At 42.5% G+C, this 21,562-nt stretch overlaps 1 protein-coding gene across 1 annotated transcript in view; it reads left to right on the top strand.

Annotated features, from left to right (window-relative positions):
• Dock4 (dedicator of cytokinesis 4) overlaps positions 1–21,562 on the top strand; it is a gene marked incomplete in the record, with an annotated part of 287,342 nt that overhangs the window by 127,890 nt on the left and 137,890 nt on the right. The window contains 3 exon segments of the mRNA XM_013510564.1: positions 9,605–9,729; positions 10,668–10,830; positions 16,515–16,621. Of these exon segments, the coding sequence (XP_013366018.1) occupies positions 9,605–9,729; positions 10,668–10,830; positions 16,515–16,621 (395 nt within the window).

Raw genomic sequence — 21,562 nt, 5'->3', positions numbered from 1 at the left:
GGTCTTCACAGCTAAGGGTTCCAGGCCCACATCTCCCAAACCATTGCCATGGCAAGCCCTGCTTTCTTACCGGGTGCGGAGGCCATCATGGCCAGCAGCCCCACCTCCCACCTCTGTCTTTTCATCTCCGTTTTCAGGCTGCCGAATGTTACCTGCACTCCGCTGTGTGAGTTACTGTGGCTTAAGTTTCATAAAATTTGGTTGACGTAAACTGCTCTTCTTTTAACAAACCAAGGAATTCATTTTTATCAGTCACCAGATTTCATTACAGAAGGACCTTCCCCCCTCCCTCCCCCCGAGTTCCGGTCTCCCATAGGCTTGCAGCTTCTGCCCTTTGGTCCGAGTTAGATGCTGACAAGTAGAATACTAAGTAGAGGCTCGCATGCTTCCTATCCCTCCCTCCACTGCCAAGAAAAGGGAGGAGAAGTAGACCAGATAAAGTAGTCTGGAGTTGTTGACAGTATTTTTTAAAAATGAGATTGATATGGAAGTAAACGTAACTCTTGGGCTGTTAGATGTCAATTTTGCTGTGTTTGTGGTCTCGTAACACTGAGGAGTGAAGTTACGAACCAAAGGAGGAAGTTAGGAGAGTTTTATTGGGAACAAGGAGAGAAGAATGACTCCTGGATTTCTAGCAGGGGTCCCGAGCGGGTGGCCACTGAGACCCTTGTCCAGGGGTAATTTATACAGCAAAGCCGCAACATGGGTACAGTGTAGCTCAAACTACAGTCAACTTACAGGAGCACAAGTACTGTGTAGGAAGCAAGCACATAGCAAGGTATATGGCAAGAAGAAAGGCATTTGGGGAGGGAGAATGGGTCCAGATGTTCTGGTCACTCACCTGTGTGCCGCATCCCTCGCCGGGCCCGCTGGCCCAGGTGGTGCTAACTACAGTGTAACTCAGTTGGTGTTTCTTTGTAGGGAGGCGTGCAGGCCTGGCTGCCGAGGCCGGGCTCTTTCAGAGCACCTCCAGCCACAGTCCCGTTGTCTTTATTTTTTTGTGCTGACTCCCTCGAGTGCCCAGTTCCTCCCTGACTGAATATTAATTTGTATCTCATTCAGCTATGATGATACGCTCTACAGTACTGTTTAAAACCCTCCTGTAAAAGCAAAAGCCCCTGGCCCAGCCACGAGATCCCATGAGAGGACTGCCATGAAAGAAGGTCTAAAATGACCACATGGCCCACTGCGCCGTGTCGCCATCTCTTGGAATTTGTTCATGCAGGGAAGGCTGAGCAGAAAAGCCTGAAAGGTTCCCTGAGATGACCTGACCCAGCTTGGTGACCCGGTCCGCCTGAGCAGCTCACGCTCCGCTTGTTGAAAATGACTGTTTATAGATCTGTTTACTTGGTGGCGTGCTATTCAATGGCTCTTGCAACCGTTCATTATTTCCTTCAGTTGCTATAAATAACTGGTATTTCCTCCTCAACAAAAAAGAAAAAAATTCATCCCACTGGGAAGCAAATTGATGGGCAAATCTAATATAAAAAACATATTTTAAAGCAGAATGCAGCCAGCTGCTGGAAGAATTCCTCATCTTGGTCTCTGGGCAGTGTCTGAGAAATGGAAAACTCTAAAGCAAGATGACACTTCACTGGCTGAGCAATTATCTGGGAGGTGCCATGCTCAGGCAGCCTTTGTCTGGCTTAATGATGGAAATAAACTTTCCAGGGAGTGAGACTTGCTTCCGTCCCTGTCTGGCACCATGTTGAGCTGCCGGGTTCATCCTGCCCAGGAAAACAACCCTTCTTCACACAGGTCTGCTTTGCTGGGACCCGCAAAAGAATTCTTAAATGACACTTCGTTGTCTTTCTTCTCCCCTTGTCTTCTTAGTCTTCCCAGTTTGATGGAGAAAGGACAGATGTAGTCACTTAAACAACTGAGAGCAAATTCAAACCTCACTGGAAGTTTTCCCACTAGGAAACACATAGCCGTTGTTCTGTTTCCCTTTGTTTTCAGACTTGTCAGTTACTTCTCATAAGTAACTGAAAGTTTGAGCCGAGAAAATGTTTGTGAATACCATTTCTGAGCACTGTGTCCTGTGGACAGGCTGCAAGCATATTTTTTCCCGTTTTCTGGACTTGTCCTTCTCTGGTGTTCTGATAGGGGTCAGGACAGAGGAGGCAAAGACTCATTCCCAGAAGACCAAGTTCATCAACATAATCTTTGCAGCACAAGTTATCTGTGCTCTTGACATGGAAAAGAATACCCTCGAATGTCTTTAAGGGTTCCAGGACATTACAGTGCTTAACTTTTTGAAATGGGAAACCATGAAAACAGATGCTTGTCTTTGCCTTGCTATTGTACGGGCAGAGCTCTAGGTTATCACCTGGTGTGAGGAAAGAGTCTGGCTTTGCTTTTGAGCTGTCGTGAAGTCTCCTCAGTCCTTCTCTGGACTGCGAGAGTCATTTCAACATATTATGTCTTAGGATATCCATTTCCAACTAAGAAAAGCCATTTTCTGAGACACTCTTGATCCACAAGCCATATAAATCTGAAGGGGCTTCCCTGGTCTGCTCTTTGGATCTGTGAGAGGGTCAGCAGCAAAAATATTTAAATCACTGCTCTCCCTTAGAAATATAAGTGAGCCACAAAAAATTTTAAAGTTTACTGGTAGCTGCTTTGTTTTAAGTGAAAAACAGAGGTGAAGTTAATTTTAAGAGTGCACGTTACTTACCCCAGTACATCTAAAATATTGTCATCTTGTTAGATAATCCATATAAAATATTTCTAATGCCTTAGTTTTACTGTTTTCAGCTTCAGACTTTGAGAGCTGGTGAGCACTGTACATTCACAGCCCAGCTCTCGGCAGCCAGGTGCTCAGTTGCCACATGCGGCAGCAGTTACTGTATTGGATGGCCTGGCCCGAAATGGTCTAACAGACTCTAACAGACTCTACAAAGCCGTCCTGGCCTTCGCTGAGTATCAGGAAGGTCTCATTTCCATGCAGAAAGCATCTTGGAGCAAAGCTGACCGATGTGTTGGGGAGGTCGCCGAAGGTCTTACTGTCACCCCTCCCTTGGAACATCCTGTCTTACGCTGAAATTTAGGGTTCCTTCTAGGCAGAACTTTGTCTCCATTGTGGTGATTTCCGCACCTGTACCTTATTCCCCCGAAGACATGCTCCACATAGCAGTTGGTTACACAGTCACTGTTTGTTACGGAACTTGTCATGAATGCCTTTTGGTATTTTTAGTAGGTCTTTGAAGCTTATAAACCGAAAAAGATTAAGTGAAAACAACAGAATAATAAGGGAAAGGAGAGATAGCTAGAGAGATTTGGGAGCTAGTTTTGTTATTGACCTCATGATGTACTGAAATTTATTTTGCAATTTGTCTAGATAATAAGTTCTAGGGTGGAGGTATTATAGGTATGTCTGCCTCATGTTTAAGGAAGCAAACAGTTTCATTCTTTTAAATATAAAGATTGTTCTTTAGTACTTAATGACAGAGAACTGCACATCAACAGATGGAATTAATCCAGAGGCAGTCCATCTTGGAATAAGTAGATTGCAAATAGCATGATATGACTTAAATGTCCACAAATATAAGTATATATTTAATCTAACCAACATTCTCTACCCTCTAGTCTAAGTCAGTGAGCCTCCACCAGCTATAGTGAGAACCCTTTAGCTTAGACTTGAACCCCAGACCACAGGAATAGACGGTCTGTCAGCTAACAGATGCCACAGGAACTGAAGAGAGAGGGCTACTAAGGGTCTAGCACATCACCCTGAGGTTATTTCCCAGCCCTGGATCACAGTAGGGGAGGGATGGTGCCTCTCAAGTTATGAAGCCTCGGTTACTCGGGGATGCAGGTTTTCCCCACTCGCCTTCTGCCTCTCCTGCATCGGCCCAGAGTGTGAAGGCCGCGGGGGACACAACCTGCCGCTGCTGTGTACCGAGGGGCCTGCAAAGCCCGTCGCAGGTGCTGCTGCTCTGTCAGTTACTCTTCTCCGCTTGACTGTCGTGATCAGAAGTTCAAAATTTACTCTCTCAAAACTTCGGTATCTTTTTTTATGTTCTCCTACAAATAAAGCGAAACAAATAGAACGGTCAGAAAAAGTTAAAAATAAAATTTGATAGGTTTTCCTGGAGTACACTCCATGAGAAATGTAAAGCATAACATTAGCTAATTTTTCTTTTTTTGGTTTTTTTCTCCGGTACCGTGAACCGAACTCACGACCTTGCGCATGCCAGGCAGGCGCTTTTGCCGCTGAGCTAAATCCCCAGCCCTCATTAGCTAATTTTTCAACCCATCCAGACATTTTCTCCATCTGTGGTCCTCGTTAGTCTTCAGTTACCTGTTAGTGTCATCCCTTTCCCTTTCTCCCCTGCCCCTTTTATTTTTCATTTTGTCACAGGGTCTCCCTAAGTGTCACAGGTTTCCTGGTTTAGGGTCAAACTTGTAATCCTCCTGCTTCAGCTTCCCAGAGTGGAAGGACTGCAGGCCTGCAACACCAGGCTCAGCTCCCTTCCTCCTTCTTGATGGGTCATGAAATGATGAAAACATGCACATCAATATTAGTTTCCTATGAGTGCTGCAGCAAATCACCATGAACAACACAAATGCTTCTATAATCGTCCAGAGATGAGAGTTTGCTTAAGTCTCACTGGGCTAAAGTTAATGTACTGGGAAGGCTGCACTTTCTTCCAGTGGTGGAAGGGAGAGTTGTTTTCCTTGCCTTTTCCAGCCTCTGGAGTTTCCTGCACTTCTTAGCTTGTGGTTCAAGATCATTCTAACCTCTGTTCCCTCATCAGATCCCCTTTGTAACTCTAACAACCCTGCCTTTCTCTTTTAAAAACCTTTGTGATTGTATCGAACTCACCCCAGTGATCCAAGGAGACCTCTCTGTCTTAAGGTCCTTAATTTAATCATATCTTCAAAGTCCCTTTTGCCGTGTGAGGTCACAGATCCATAGGTTCCAAGGGTTAGGACTTGGTCGTCTTTGGGGAGAAGATATCATACTCGGTCTGCCACATACGTGAAGGACCATCCAGCCCAGCCCTGTGTCCAGCACATGGATTTCTTCCTCAGGGTCCCTGGTGGTAGTTTTCTGGGTCATATTTGAATATTGTAATGACCCAGAGCACACCATCACATCACCCTGTCTGCACCCTATAAAGATCATCCCTAGAACAGAAGTCAGTATTTCAAGACTGGTCTGACCAATGCACAATAACAGAAGGCTAACACCTTCCTTGCTCGAGTCGCTTGTGGTGACAAAGGCGGATTTGCATTAGCTTATTGGGGGTATTCACACTCTGTTGAAATATATTTTTTCATAGGTAAAGCGGAGTTACTAATAATACCTTGTACACATTTCTTAGTCTGTAGTTTCCCTGTCTGTAAAAGACATATGATAGTGCCTTCTTATAAAGTGGACATAAAGATTTAAAGAGGCTCTACTTACAGTGCTGTGTAAAAAAATGTGGCAGATACTCAGTGCATTGCTGGTGCTCTTGGTACTAGGGCTACATCCAGTTGAGTAGCGCTTGTCCGAAATCCTTGGGAATAGGAATGTTTCTGATTTCAGTTCTTTTTAAAATTTCAAAACTCTGCAGACTTCACCAATGGAGCATCCCTAATCTAACAATCCAGACTTCGAAATGTCCGAAATCTGAAATGTTTTGAGCATTACATCAGCACTGAGAAATGGATTTTCCCACTAAGGATGTTCAGCCTGTAATACTGTAGTCATCTTTGCAGTTATTAGCATCCTAATCATCATCATCATCAATAAACTTTTAAATTCACAGAAAAATTCTAAAACATTTACACTGTTTCTTTTGCATTTCAATTGAAGGACAGGACTTTTTTTTCCACTTTGATAAACCATAACCAGTGCTCAGGTCAGAATCTGGGTAGCCCTTGTGGCTGTGTACAGTGGTTTACATGATGCAGTAATTACATAGTCGGTGCCTTCATCCAAAGCATGCAGAGGACAGAATGAGGGATCAAGACCTTCATCTCTTGGTGGAACCTCTTGCTTGCTTAGGTCAAACCATTAATCGCCCCATTTACTGTAGTCACTAAAGTCCTTTGACTTTGTTCTCACGGAGATGACCTTCACTCTGTGTTTTCTACAATAGTTCGAGGAGCCTTCGCATGTGTACAGCCTTCTTAGCCAGTGAGCCTGCTAAAGAGAGAAGAGTGTCAGACACATCAGACTCACAGAGTAGTGAGTTTGAGAGGTGTGAGGTATTAATAAACATTGCCAAGAAAATAGCTTTTCACACTGGTGCTGTGACTCCATTTGATATTCACTTTATGGCTTCTCTCTTAATTACCCAAGATGCTTTCCTAATACCATTTGGGCTTATTAGTTTTTTCCAGAGCCCATCAAATGTGTTGATTTTAATTAGCACTTGTTTCAGCTCTCTCCTTCTGCATATTTTGGCAAAATGTGGCACCTTGCAGAATTGGAACATAGCAAGCTGAGTATTCCTGGGGAGAGGCATATGCAGAATGTCATCCAGAGATAGGTTCTTCTTGTCATGTGTTCTCTATGCAAAGCAACCTTGCTTTAGTCTAATCCATTTGTGAAAGACAAAGAGGGCTACAGGAATGGTGAGGCTTGAGGAAGAGACTCTTAAAGCTTCTAGATAAGACGTATGAATGTGCTTTATTTCAGAAGACCTGCGAATCTAGGAGTGGCATAACATGACAAACTCATTCTGTCCTTTGCACTACCTCTCCTTTCCTGTCTTCTATCTTTATCGCTTTTCCATTTTAATAACAAAAAATTTGAGTTCCACAGGTTTCTGTTGTCCTGTCTAGCTAAAGTCTCACAGTAGCAGTAGCAGTAGCAGAGAGATTGGAAACTAGATCATTTTCTTCTAATTGTTCTGTGACCGTGCAGCTTTCAGCCCTATTTAAATGCAGAATCTCTTCCATAAGAGAGAGAAGAGTGCAGCTAAGTTATACACTAAATAGGTACTGTGGATGGCGCTGAGAATCTAGTGTGCTCTGTGTCTTCACTCCTTTGTCAAAACACGCCGCAGCTTGCTCAGGTCCTGATGATGAAGCTCCTCCCATGTACCGGCTAAAGATTATGATGCCTCTCTCCTCATTCAGTTATTCCCTATCCCTCTTCTTTGTCTTACTTTTATCCACAGTATTAGTCATCATTCACTGTGCTATATATTTTGTTTATTAATGACCTACCTCTATAAGAATCAGTAATTTTCACTTTGTTCATTAGCTAAATCTTCTAAACTAGAGTGATATTTAGGAGGAAGTGCTCAAGGAATAGTTGCTAAGTAATACATGGAAAAGAGTGTTGTGACACTGGCAGTCCTTGCCCCTACTCTCCCTCCTTCGGGCCTGGGCTATGGACACGGGGAAGCGGGTTACCTTGCGAACCTCCCTCATTCCCCTTGCCTTTGCTGAAGTCAGAATGGCAGCGGCCTCCAGAGGGTGAGGCTGCAAACCTCCCATTCGTGGAGCATTCCAACCTCATCTTGCACAATAGCTGACCCCTATATGGTGACTCATTGTGAGAAGTTCCTAAGGTAAAAACTCCTATAGCTAAACTTGTCATTGATCAGTGTACGGTATAGAGTCCATTTGTAAGATGTGTCCCCTTCTCCAAGAAGCAAAAGAACTTTGCTAACGTCTTTGCTGTAAAGTACCTTGATTTGAATCATTTTTTACCTGTCAAGTCTGCCTGTAGGAAAACCATTGTCAGGTCTCCTCCCAAATTTGTAGTTGGATTAGCCTGTGTGCAGACTGTTAGTGGACTAGGCACTTCTGATTGTCAAAGTTGCTGAATGCAGAGGACAAAATGTATGACTTTGCTGTTCACCATAAAATGGACATTTTTAATTAGATAATTAAGTGTGTGTTTCTGGGTGTATTTATATAGATAGATATCTATATAATGCCTGCTTTGAACATGTACTCTTGCTGTTATTCAGTAAACAATACAACTGTTTACATAACATTTGCACTGTATCAGACATTTCAAGTAATACAGGGGTTGTTTAAAATACATAGGAAGATGTGTGTAGGTTATGTGGAAATGCTGTGCCATTTTATATAAGGGACTTAAGTATCCATGGATTTTGGTGTCCACAAGGAGTCCTAGAAGTAACCTCCCATGGAGACTGAGGGGCATCCATATAGTAATAAAATGAAATGAGCTATTTATTTAAAAGAATCTAGAAAATTTAGAATATTTCTGGGGCTAATCACTAAAAATTTTAAAAGTTTATAAAGAATTAAGGCAAGAAACTTTCAAGGCACATAAATATAACCTTAAATGTGTTTAAATAGGTTGCCTTTCTCTTAGGTTTCTAAGTTCATTGCTTTTCTAAGTTGATTTTTATGAACTTAGGAAAACACTGAAATTCTTAAGCCAGAGACTTCTGTCTCAATTATTCCCACTAATACATGTTTTATACACTCTGGATGAAGTTGGTTAAGATTTAATCCTTTTCAGAGTTTACTCAATTCATGTTTTATGTCCATCTATTTTCTAGTCAGCCCGGATCATTTTGAGAGGATGCCATTGCAAAGAGTTGGCTTTGTAAAGAAGGGGGTTAAGCACCCTGCTATGTCCCCTCAGTAATGGAGAGCTGGGACCTTTCTTGAGCACACTTTAACCAGGAAATTTATAAATCTCTTACTTGTGGGTACACATATAGGGTCACTTTTTGTTCTGGTGATTTGCTTCTTTATGGGAGGTTTTATAAAATCAGAATAGAAAGATAGTTACTTCTGATTTTTTAAATGTCTGAGAACCATGTTAAGTCAAAGTGAACTCAGCCAGGCCATCTCACCAACATTTACCTTCAGAAACTTTCAGGTACAGTAGCTGCTTGCTTATTTTTCTCTGTTCTGTCCATTTGCCACTTAATTCTTAGGAGAGGTAAAAGCATGCTGTTAGCCCAAGTCTGCCAGTTGGCACCAATTTTTCCCCCTCCTTGGCAGTATTAAAGAGGGGTAAGATTAAAAGCCATTCAAGTTGTATAAATCACCAACAGAAAAAATATAGATGCTTTATGTGTGCCTAGAAAATGTCACTGTGAATATAGAGCCTTTCTCATTTGTTTTATAGTTTGATGGTATGAAATATTAAGTTGACTTTGTCTGTATGGCTGAATTATTCTACATCTGTGTTCATAAAGCACTAATCTGGATTCCTCCAGCAGTGAGATCACTTTGTCTGTGAATTTTGGAAAAGATTTAAATTGCAGTTGAACTCTTTGCAGTCCTATCATTTTATTCCATTTAGGTATTTCTTCTGCTCTAAAGTGCTACGACCATAAAGGAGTAATACTGGTTTATGTTTGCCACCTCTGCGAGCCTGTCATTTTTTAATCACACTTCATAAATGAAGTGCGGGAAATACTGAAAACTGGTGAGACGTAACACCACCATTCTATTCGGCCCGCATGTTCACCTCCTAAATGCGCATTTGCAGTGTTTCAGAGTCAGACTAGCAGAAGCTGGCTTTATTCTTCGGGCACACTGGCAGTGAGGATGGTCACCCTTTTGTAGAACTATAAACGTATTTGTACTTTATAAGCGGGGTTTTTCTTGATGATTTATTACATTTTCTTATTTATAATGTCCCATTTCAATTTTCTTTTCCTAATAGGCGAAATGAGGAATGACTTATACATCACCATAGAAAGGGGAGAATTTGAGAAAGGAGGGAAGAGCGTGGCCCGGAATGTGGAAGTTACCATGTTCATTGTCGACAGCAGTGGCCAGACCTTGAAGGTATGTTAATATGGAGGCCTTTTGGGTAAAATCAGTCTACGTAATGGCGGGGCTTCATCTTTAATATGATCGATTAATTTCTTTTTTGCAACATTTGCTTCTTTCCCAAGTAGTTTTTCTTTCTAAAAAAAAAAAAAATTCATTACAAAGATTCTTAGACAGTAAAATAGCAAAGCAAAAATGCTTTTTACATTTCCTTGAGTTGTGTCAACAATTTACTGAGAACAGTTATTGCTTAAATGCAGTATTTTTATGTCATTTAAGTTTTTTCCTTTCATCTACCATAGTTTTACAAATGAACCTTTTTTGGCAGTTGGTTTTTAAGAAAGAAGAAGGTCATTTTAAATCTATGAATCATCTTAGCTGGGTGTGGTGGTGCACGCCTATAACTCCAGTACTCAGGAGGCTGAGACAGGAGGATTGCCAGCAGTTCAAGGCCAACTTGGGGTACATAGTGGATTATTTTTCACCACAATAGGGCTTGAAGCCTGGGGTCCTGCTTCCCAGTTGGGGTGATGATAGAGGGATCCTTATGGAAAAGTGTTTTCCATGCACTCTTTCTTGGTGGAGGAACACATGAGCCTGCTGTATCACAGAGTCTTCCCGGGGCTTAGTGAGGTACTCACTGAGGCTCAGAGCAGGCTTTTGGCTTCAGCAGGTTGGGACTTTGCTGCGTAGTTGAACTCCCAGTAGGGCAGACGATCGTCCACCTCTCACAGGTCACCACTGCGCACCCCCACTTGGCAGAGAAGGCCTGGGAATCCAGCATTGGAATTAACCAAAATGCCCCACTCTGCAGGAGCAAGTGTGGACCTGGTGTGACAAAGGGCACATGAGGTGCTGTTTGGGGCACAGACAGATACACCAATAGTTACTCTGTACTTTCAGAACAGCGTTTTGAATGGGGTTGTCTTTAACCTACGCGTTTTCTGTGTTAGGACTTCATCTCTTTTGGCTCTGGCGAGCCACCAGCTAGTGAGTACCACTCCTTCGTGCTTTACCACAACAATAGTCCCCGGTGGTCTGAACTGCTGAAACTTCCTATTCCCGTGGACAAGTTCCGGGGCGCACATATCCGCTTTGAATTTCGCCATTGTTCCAGTAAGTGTTTGGGGGATTGGCTCTGTGGCTTTGGGGTGGGGCAGCTGCTTGCTGAGCTGTGCTGAGGATGTGGGGTAGTCTGCAGAAAGGGTGAAAATGAGAGACTGGGAGGGAGGATGACGGTGAGTGGGAATTCTAGGAAGGAAGTGGGTTCACTTTTCTAAAAGTTAAAACCATTTTGGAAACAAGAAAGAAGGTGGGGAAGACTTCTATAAGAAGGGGCCAGATGCTCCTTAAGTTGATTGCTGTCATGAAAAATCAGCCCATCACTTAGAGTCTAGACACAGAGATAAGGCACAGAGCTAAAAACCTGGACCAATTCTGGTGGTGCTGGGCAGCTTGACCACAAGTCTGGTATCACCCGGAGCCCAGCCAGCCCTCAGCGTGAGGAAACATACTCAGAATTTCCCAGGCAAGCAAAGTCACTGGGAAAGCCTTGGGTAGGCTAAGTTTTATGTCTGATTTGCATATATCTGCATCACTGTACAATCTTACATAATATTGAAATGAGTGTCAAACAGTATCCTCTGGAAAAGGCCTTAGAGATAACATGAAGTAATTACCTGACTTTACAGCTTTAAACCACTCAAAACAGAAAATTTAGGGGATTTGTTCGGTTTGTGTTACTGTTTATAAAGTGGTCATTTATCAATGCCCCACTATTTTAATTCTCTTGAACACCTTCCTTCCCTGTCAAGCCCCACCCATCCCAGTCTGAGATCTCCTGGTACCGCCTTTGTCCCCACGGTGTGTCCTAGACTCTACAGTGTCTATTGTGACCAAAGAAGGTTCTGGTGAATCTTGGATTGGGAGCAGTGTATAAAGCCAAAAATACAGGAAAATCACATAACTGCGAGCAGCAGGCTCCTCTCCAGTTTGGAAGGCACGGGGGCACGGCCAGATCCATGGTGACTTCATCTGAGTGATACCGTTCCCCAAGCTTCGGGCAGAGGACTTTGGCCACGGCCAGGACTGTGGTGTCCTTCACAACTGCCCCACAGAACTCCATAAATGATACTTCCGTGGCTGTCTCAGGGTGCAGGAGGATGGCCAGCAGGGTCTTGCTTTTTATCCAGACCCCCAGAATTGCATGGGAAAGGCTGAACTGGGGAAGCATAAAGGACTTTGGTGCAGTTCCGTTCCTTCTACCAGTCTTTGCTATGAATTCTCATTTGGACCTAATGTGAACTTTGAGATTTAAAGGAAGACAAAGGTAAAGGAAAGTAAAGGTGAAACCGCAGGGAAAAGGAGAAAGAACAGTGGGCAAAGATTATTATTATTCATACTTAGAAAGCAGAACAAGGGCTGTGTTCAGGAAATTCGGTTAAATCTCTGCTCTCTCGTCCTGCTACTTCAAACAGTGTTCACACATTCAGTTTCTTTCTTTCTTTTGAATGTTCATTGTTAAAATTCAAAAGAAATTGCAAAGCATAAAGTAGGAAAAAAATCCCCATAAGTCCCACAAACTCCAAATACCAACAAAATAATTTTATCACATGGGCTTCCAAATACTTCAGTATGCACATGTATTTGTTCAAAAATGTTATTTATTCGTGAAGTTTATTTATTACTGATTACTCACCGTGTGCCAGCCACTTTCTTGGGTGCTGGAGATGCATCCGCAAACACAAGGTCGCATCTCTCCCAGAGCTTTCATTCCTGGAGGGAAGACAGAAAAATGAGCCAGTAAATACGTCATTCCCCTTGTCTGCGTCTCCCCCGGCCCATCGTGTTGCTTTCTGTGTCTTCAGTTAGCAATAGTCAACCGCAATTCAAAATACTAACCGGGAAATTCTAGAAGGGAACAGTTCAGAAGTTCTCAATTGCACACCACTGCAGGTAGTAGAAGAGGCCCACGCCAGCCCTCTCTGTCCCGCCAGAACTTGTCCAGCATGCCCGTGCCGCCTGGGGTCCCCACCCATCCATCGCTTGGTAGCCGTTGTCACGTCACAGTACTCGTGTTCAAGTAACTTATTTTACTTACTAATGGCCTCAAAATGTGAGAGCAGTGGTACCCCCAAAAGAAGACTTACACTGCCTCTTTTAAGAGAAAAGGTACAAGTTCTTGACTTGCAGAAAAAAAATCAGCTGAGACTCTAGATGTGCATGTTATTGTTATTAATCTTTCCCTCTGCCGAATTCACAAATTAAGCTTTACCATTGGTACATACATATCAAACACCATAAAATATACAGGCTGCATACCTGCGGTGCAGACACTCGCTGGGGGTCTGGACACACATCCCCCATGGACAGGGTAGGGGACTATTGTCTAGCAGGAAGGTGGAGGGTGAGTCCAGTGGAGATTAAATTGAGTTCAGAGGCTAGGAAGTGATGGTGCTTCTTATGTTGCCGTCTGACAGGGGGTAGGCGGAAAGGACATCTCTGAGAAGTACGCGTGTCAGCAGCAAAGTGAGAGCAGTGAAGACCTGAGCACTGCAGTATCTGGGAAAGAATAATCCAGGCAGAGAGAACAGTGAATACTATAGGCTTGCGGTTGAAACATGTCCGCCATTTTCAAGGAACAGCAAGAGAACAGAGAGGGAGCGGAGGAGTCAGATCTCACACTGTTATGTGCGTCACGGTGAGGCCTGTGGGCTTTATTTGGAGTAACAAGGGGAGCCCAGGGGATCTGAGGTGAAGCATCTGGCTGCTGTATGGATTGTAGATGGGCTGGTTGGGATAAGAAGACCAGGTGAGAGGCTTTTGTAGTTCTTCCACTGAGAGATGAAAGCGGGCTGTCTTAAGACGGAAATGGTTTAAATGTGTTTTATAGATTATTGACAGGTTAGATGTGAAAGAAGGAGAAGCGTTGAGGATGACCCCAGGAGACTGGCCTGAGAATGAAGTATTCGTGTGTTGTAAAGTGGTGGTGCAGCAGCAGGAGGAATGTGTTTAGGGAACAAAAATCAAACATTGTATTTTAGACATGTTACGTCTGTTAGGCCTTCAGTTTGTTAGATGGGCAATTGAATGAGATCCAGGTTGGAAACCTAAACTGGTAAATGAGAACATATAGCTCATTTGTCTGCTATGAATACCTAATGACTCTTGTCCTCAGGGGCAAGGGCAGGGTTACTTCTGGTCTGTAGCAATTGCTGACTCCCAATGTGTATATGCTCCAATCATGACCAAGTTTAAGCACTTCCATGACTTCACTGAATGTGCAGTTGGAGAAAGATCCACAGTCTCAGCTTTTGTGACCCAGTACAGCTTTTGTGGTCCAGCTATAGCACGCCATTGCTTCTCATGTTTTTTAAAATTGTAAGTTGAGATAGCACAGCGAGGTCCAAGGATGATTCTGTGCAGCACCCACCACATCTAGAGGAGAGTGAGAAGAAGCATTAAGTGACATTAAGAAGCATTAGCCAGGAGGTTGAAGGACAATCAAGGAAGAAGAGAATCCAAGAGGCTACCTGAAGGCAGTTTTTCAAGAAAGAATTGATCAGATATGTTGGGTGTCAGTGATAAATAAATGAGGACAGAGAAACTATAATTTGATTTGACATCATAGAAGTCATTAAACCTGATAAGTAGTTTTGATGAATTTGTGAGCTTAGGAGTGAGGTGGAGGAAAGGAAGGAGAAAGTGAATATAGACAAATCTTTACTACGAAGACTACGTAAGTCTTGTTCACGGATAGAAAGAATATTGTGAAGATGTCAGTTCCTTCTGAGTCTACAGACTCGATGCGATTGCAGTCAAAATCTAATCCTAAAGGTTACAATGAAAAGCAAAAGACTTAAGATAGCAAATACAATATGAAAGAAAAACAAAGTTGCAAGAATGATAACACCTGAGTTCAAGACTTACAGTACAGCTGCAGGTGATTCAGATAGTAAGATTTTGTGAAGGAACAGACAGATAGATCAGTGCAACAGAAAAGAGAGCTCAGAAATACATCCCTGTAAGTGTAGTCCCGTGATCTTTGATGCAGAAGCAAGGGCAGGTTAATAGAGGAAGGTAGTTTTATCAGTAAATGGCACTTGGACAACTGGACATGCACATGCAAAAAAGGAAAGTGGGCACAGACCTGACATCCTTCGCAAAACTTAACCGAAGCAGATGCTAGACATGTATCAAAACCATAATTTTATAGCAGAATCTTATCTTTACAGGCTGGGCCTAGTGGCGCACCTCTGTAATCCCAACACTCCAGAGGCTAAGGCAGGAGGATTGTTGTGAGTTCAAGGCCAGCCTGAACTACATAGCAAAACCCTGTCTCAAAAAAGCTTCCCCTCCAAAAAAAGAATCCTATCTTTGCTAATTTTATTTGTTACAGAATCTTTATTTTTTTTCCCTAAACTGAATGCCACAAACCACACCAGAAAGAGTCAAATAAAATTCAGAAATTATTTCTAAATAAGTCTTCTAAATCATATGTTCTGGCACTATTATTGCTGTAGAAATTTCTTCCCAGAGGTCTTCGCTATAATTTTTGCTTACCTTTAAGAAACATCAGTTTTTTCCCCCCAGTTTTTCTCTGGAGTTGAAATTAGTGCTTTTAGAAGAAAGCCTTTTTTTTTTTTTTTTTTAAAGGACACATTTAAAAGACATCACACCTTCAGGTCTGTCCTTCAGGGACCAAGTCCGGCAAGCTCAAATCACTATTCTCTGCATGAGGCTCCATTTCCTGGTTAGATGCCAGAAGCAATCATCAGGAGGACGTGTTGCCAACTGTGTTGTCTGATCTTCAGGATCACCGTATCTGACTCCTCTAGTCAGGTCTCACTGCACCCCAAGGCCAGCTCCACTGCCACGCTTGTGTGGGAGAGCATAACCGTCCAGCCCTGGAGAGATCCTCCCAACACATCCAAGTGCCAGAGGACTGCCAAGTTGAACAAACATGGTGATGTTATGCTTTCTCTATTTCTAGAGAAAAGAAGCTTGGTGGAAGAACTGCAGTGGTACTCAGAAGTTCTAGAGCAGGTTACCTTACATCTGGAATCGCCATTTCCTTGTGTCCAAACAATAGCTAAGGGGCCTCTATATTTCTAACCATTGTACTTCTTAATTAGGTGTCTGAAAACCTCATTGCCTCATTTCCACCTTGGAGAGTACTGCTATAGTAATCTTGCATTAATCTGTCACTGGCAATTCATAATTATCTTATAGCAGGTCTGACTTATTCCAAGCAAGTAGCTTTGATGTGGCCCCCTGACTTTACGTTTCTGAATATAGGGAAAGAAGTTCTGGCATGGACAGAGGCAGAGTTTAGAAATTCCCTTTCTGTGCTTGATAAGCAAAGCAAATATATACTTCACATTCACACATTCATTCATTCTTTATTAAACATACATTTATTGAGAACTTGCTGTGTTCCTCACACCCTTGGAGAAAATCAAGGGGGTAAGAATCCTGCCATCAATAGTCCGTGACATGGGGAGTGAGATATGAAGAAAAACAGGTACTCCACAATTTTTTAAAAACAGCAGGTAATGAATGCCTTAATGAATGCCATAGACAAAATCAGGCAAGGAATGTAATTTGAGATGGGGCGGACAGGACTGGGGGGTTCCAGGGTAGCCACCTAAGTGGATGTCCTATCAGGACAGTGCTGGACATTGTGCGAAGGAGCGGGAGTCGGGGGAAGATATTTCTTGATGTTTGCACCTCTCTACCTCAGATGTCTAAGCTTGGGCTTACGTGAGCAAGTGATCTTTTATCCCTTCCTTTCTTTACAGCAAAGGAGAAAGGGGAGAAGAAGTTGTTCGGTTTCTCTTTTGTGCCCCTGATGCAGGAAGATGGTCGGACTCTTCCAGACGGCACTCACGAGCTCATCGTGCATAAGGTAGCTTCAGTCACGCGTCGGTCCAGGGCTGTGGGAAACAGGCACAATGACCAACTCACACGTTCACCGACGCTTTGGGCAATGAAACAAAAAGTCTGAAAAGAATACTCTTCCATAAGGCTGCAGGCAGGGATATCTTTTTGATGGTATTGTTTGTATGTATGTACTCTGTTGTATTCTAAACATATTTTAAAGATTCTTTGTGGTGCGTGCATGCGTGCGTGCGTGTGTGCGTGTGTGCGTGTGTGTGTGTGTGTGTGTGTTTCTGGGGAATGATCCCAGAGCCTCTGCAGTGACCTGTATCCCTAGCCCACCCACACCTTTATTAAATTTTTTTGATAAAGGGATGTTATGTTGCCAAGTTGCCCAGGTTGAGCTCAAATTTGCAAGGCACCTTCCTCATCCTCTTGGAGTGCTCAGATTACAGGTGTGTGCCACCATGAGCAGAGTTTTTCATTTTAAGTTTGGGCAGGGTATTTGGGTAAATCTGGGTATTGATCTTAAGTCCTTCCATTGCTGTGATAGGATTAAATAAACCTTATAAATCACTATAAGTATAGGCAATACTTACGTTTTTTTGTTTGTTTTTGGTATGCACTTTGTCATGACAACTTGCAGCTTTCCTTTTAAGTCAAGAATTGTCATAAAAATATTTGGAACAAAGTGTGCTGTTGTAGGCATCACCCAGAAAATTCAGAAAGTGAGATCCTCGTAGAAATCATCTGAGAATGCTGGCAATAATGAAGGTATTTTATCAGAACTGATAAAATAAAAATATATTTTTAAAACACAGGCAGTATTTCTCCTTTGCATCTCTCCATTTCTTCGACCTGTGATAGTCCAGGCTTTAAGGAGCTCTCACCTGTGCTCAGGGGTGGGCTCACCTGGGTCTTAGCTCCCTCTGGTCCAAGTTCTGCCCAGACATCAGGTGACCAGTCTGGCCGGGTCACTTCACAGTTCAAGAGCTCTTCTGAGGCTCTTTTTTGGTGCAAGAATCAATCCCAGGCTTCTTGTGCCATTCTTTATCTCTGTTTGCTGCACACATCCAGCCTGCCTTCCTCACATTCTCTTCTGGTTCTGTCTGCTCTGCCCTGGCCTTGGACTCCTGGAGGGTGATGCCTTCCAGTGCTGCTCCTGCTCACTGTTTCCTGCTCTTCCCCTGATCCTTACCTTGACCCCAGCCTCCTTTAGGACTTGTACTCCCCACATTCACAGCAGTGTTCTCTCTTAATCTCCCTAAGCTTCTGCATGTATTCCTTACCATTGTACTCAGCACACTGCCCCACATTCATCTGATGATCCCTCAGGTTAGCCCAGTGAGTTCTTTTTCTAAATCCTGGTGCTGGAAATTAAACCCAGAGCCTTAAACACTATAGCTCAGTAAATTTTTTAAAAAAAATTTGTTTGAGATTTTTTTTTAAGTCACTAATTTTTTTTAAGTCACTAAAGTTGCTCAGGTTGGGTTCTGTATTAGTCAGCTTCCCCATGCTGAGACACAGTATCTGAAACCCACAATTTAAAAAAGAAGAGTTTTAATTTAGCTTATGGTGTGGGGGACTCAGTCCATGGTTAGCTGATTCCAAGGCAGGAACATAACATCATGGCAGAAAGCATGGAGAAAGAAAGCTGCGCACCTCATGGGAGCCAGGAAGCAGAGAAGGGTGGAGACTGGGACAGAGAAAAATCCTTCCAAGCCACGCATCCAGTGATCTCCAGCCGTTCTGGAATCCACTTGCTAACAGCACATCCAGCCATAAACTCAGCAGTGGATTAATCCACTGGTGAGTATAGTGCCTCCATGGTTCAATCACTTTCCCAAAGCATCACCTCTGAAACCATAGACATTTGGCGAGTGTTGTAGATCTAAACTACAGCAGGCTTAAACTTGCAGTACTGCTGAGTCAGCCTCCCTTCCCCCTGGGATTGCATTCATGCTGCACAATGCCCAGTTAATCCATGTAGACTTTTGAGCCACTCCAGACCACCGGCTGTGTCAGATGGATTCTGCCATGCAGTAGGTGTGCAGCAAAGATTTATTGAATGAATAATGTGATTATAAATAAAATTCTTCTTTAGTTTCAGATAAGTGCTAATAAATAATAAGTGGTGATGAACAGTACATCTAGTCCCTTCTGTTCTTATGTATATGTATGTGTCTCCCTAACCAATCATTTTCTTGTTAGTTATTCAACACATTTATCTGACACAAATTATAGCCAGATACTGTTCTTGATCCTGGGAATATAACGGCCAACAAAACAGCCGAATTCCTCCATTTTTGGCACTTACGGTCCATGTTTTCCACAAAGTGATCTAACAATGTTAAAAATGCAAAGAAAACAAATATCGTGCAGCAGGTAACCAGCAAGGCAGACAGAAGAATGGTGTGGCACCAGACACCTAGTTGGTCTGTTTATCCCCTTTGTGTCTGAGGTTTCTTTATAACAGATAGGTAATACAGCAGCAGTGTCTTCAGCCACTGTTTTCTGGAAGATGTAAGTGGTATAGAAGCCCTGACATGAAGTCATGACTCAGAAGAGTCAGGCTGAGATAATTAAAACTGGGCTAATAGAAGAGTGAATAATTCCTTTATCACATGTCACACATTGGCACTGTCACTGTGGGCTAGAATATGCTTCTTTGGTGCATGCTTGTTCTCAGGGCAAGCACTGGGTGACTTCTCTCAATGACTATGAATGAGACCAAGATTGTCAGTAGCTGATTAGAGAGACCACGCGCTTCGGTGTCAGAGTTCGCTTCTCCCTGTGAGCAGTTAGTCCATCTGGTATTAGTTCCATGACAGAGACCCATCTACTGCCTTACCAAACATCAGTCATCAGGGGCAGAACTTTCCTTAGAAGCAGAGCAGTTGTTTGTTTGTTTTTTTTTGTACCGGAAATTGAACTCACTATCTTGCACTTGCCAGGCAGGCCCTGTGCCGCTGAGCTATATCCCTGGCCCAGAAGCAGAGCTTTGAAGGAGCTTAAGCCCCTGCACTGAGTATTCAGGATTCTGATCCATGAAGGAAAGTTCATTTGCGTTGGAACTGTTTAAAGGGTGTGTGTTCCCTGTGATCGTCCTCAGACACAGGTAGGGCTGAGGGTGGTGTCATAGGTCATCTACTTGTGCCCAGTCTGCGTTGCAGAAATCCATCAGGCAGCACTGACACCACAGCAAAACCCCCAGTAGCTGTTTTTCTTTTAGATGTGGTTATGTAGTGTTGCCTAAAGAGTTATGAAAATCAAAATGGATCAAAGATCTATATATAAAAACAGAAAAACTGAACCTACTGGAAGATAAAATAGGCACAGCTCTTGAAGACATAGGCGTAGGCAAGGATTTTCTGAACACGACCCCAGTTGCACTGACATCAACAAAACAGCAAAGGAAACAAGATAATGAGACCTATGGAATGGGAAAAGATTATTGCCAGCTACTCTTTGGGCAGAGGATTAATATCTAGAATATATAAAGAATTAAAAAATTGAATCCCCTAAAATAAAAGACTTCATCAAAGAATTGAGAAAACTTTCAAAAATTAAAATCATGTTAGATATATTTTCTTCGGGGGCAAGAGCCCACAAATTTAACTACCACCAATCTTTTCAGGTTTGGTGTTCAATCTTGTAATTTTCTATTATTCTTTTAAATGATAAAAGTAAAGTTTTTAAAAATCATGTTAATATGATATTAATTTTGCTCCACAATCATATATCTAACTATAAAGTTTAGAAATATATCTGAAGATATTTAAAGTGATGATGTCAGGGTAGAATTTTTCTTTATACTTTTATATGTTTTCCAAAATTTGTTCAGTTTATATAGTTGCTTTCTCAAGTCAATGAAGAACCCTAAATACAAATAAATAATGCTAGTAAAGATTTAAACTGAGTAGAAAAACTCCTCTCAAAATTTAAACTACATATTATCATTTAAAAACTTTTGTCAAGTCTGCCAATGCATATACTTTAAAAATCAAATTTCATGTATTTTTCTCCGTGGGCCTGACTTGGAATATGAGTATCTTCATATCTCTTGGACATTAAATAATGCAACATTAAATTTTATTATTTCTAGAAGTGGACTGAGCCAAACCAGAAGTTGCAGAAATTTTTTTAGTCAGAAACTCTGAAAAAAAGTAACTTGCAAGGGTTCAGTAGTTATTGCTATCTCTTTGAAATAATTCTCTGTGGTTTTTCTCTGTTGTAACACTAAGCCGAGTTCACTTTCATCTGAAGGCTGCTTGGAGTTTATGATTATGCATATGCTTGCAGTTTATGATTACTAGCGTAATTCCTATCCTTAAGGAAGGCACAGAGTCTGCTGATGATTGTAGTCTTAAATTTGTTAGTTAAAATGAAACAGAAGAGAAGTGGATTTCAAATCATTGGCTAAACCTGAGCACATTTTTTTTTTGGTACTGGGAATCGAACTCAAGACCTTGTGCTTGCCAGGCAGGTGCTTGTGTATCTGAGCTATATCCCCAGCCCTGAGCACGTTTAATTAGTGGTACTGATATGACTGATGGGGTGAGGGTGCATTGGGTTGCAGCCTTCCCCTTTCCATCTCGGCTTCATCGATTACATGTGTGGAGTGGTTGCTGGTGGAAGTAAACTCTTGACTTCTACAAAACTCTGAGTGCTGTAGCTCTAGGCGGGTGAGTGACATACTGTCACTTCATCAGTCCTCTTCCCAGATTTTGTCTCTCTGGAGCCCCTTTCGAAGCTCTGCCTGCATGGGAAATGTCCCCAGATGACTAAAGAACGCCCAGAGCTTCCCTTTGGAGTTGCTAATTACAGCATTTAATCAAAGAAACTTTTGTTATCTCACGCATTGTGTTAGGATTGTGTCTTCCTTAACTTTATAGAGGTCTTTTTGCCTACCCTCCCCGCTTCAACTACCTACTGGAACATAAGTTAAGGAAAGAAACAGAGGCAATGA

This window comes from Chinchilla lanigera, unplaced genomic scaffold (assembly GCF_000276665.1).
Source record: "Chinchilla lanigera isolate Chin_1 unplaced genomic scaffold, ChiLan1.0 scaffold00009, whole genome shotgun sequence".
Classification (NCBI taxonomy): Eukaryota; Metazoa; Chordata; class Mammalia; order Rodentia; family Chinchillidae; genus Chinchilla; species Chinchilla lanigera.
This window is presented reverse-complemented; position numbering and strand designations above follow the sequence as displayed.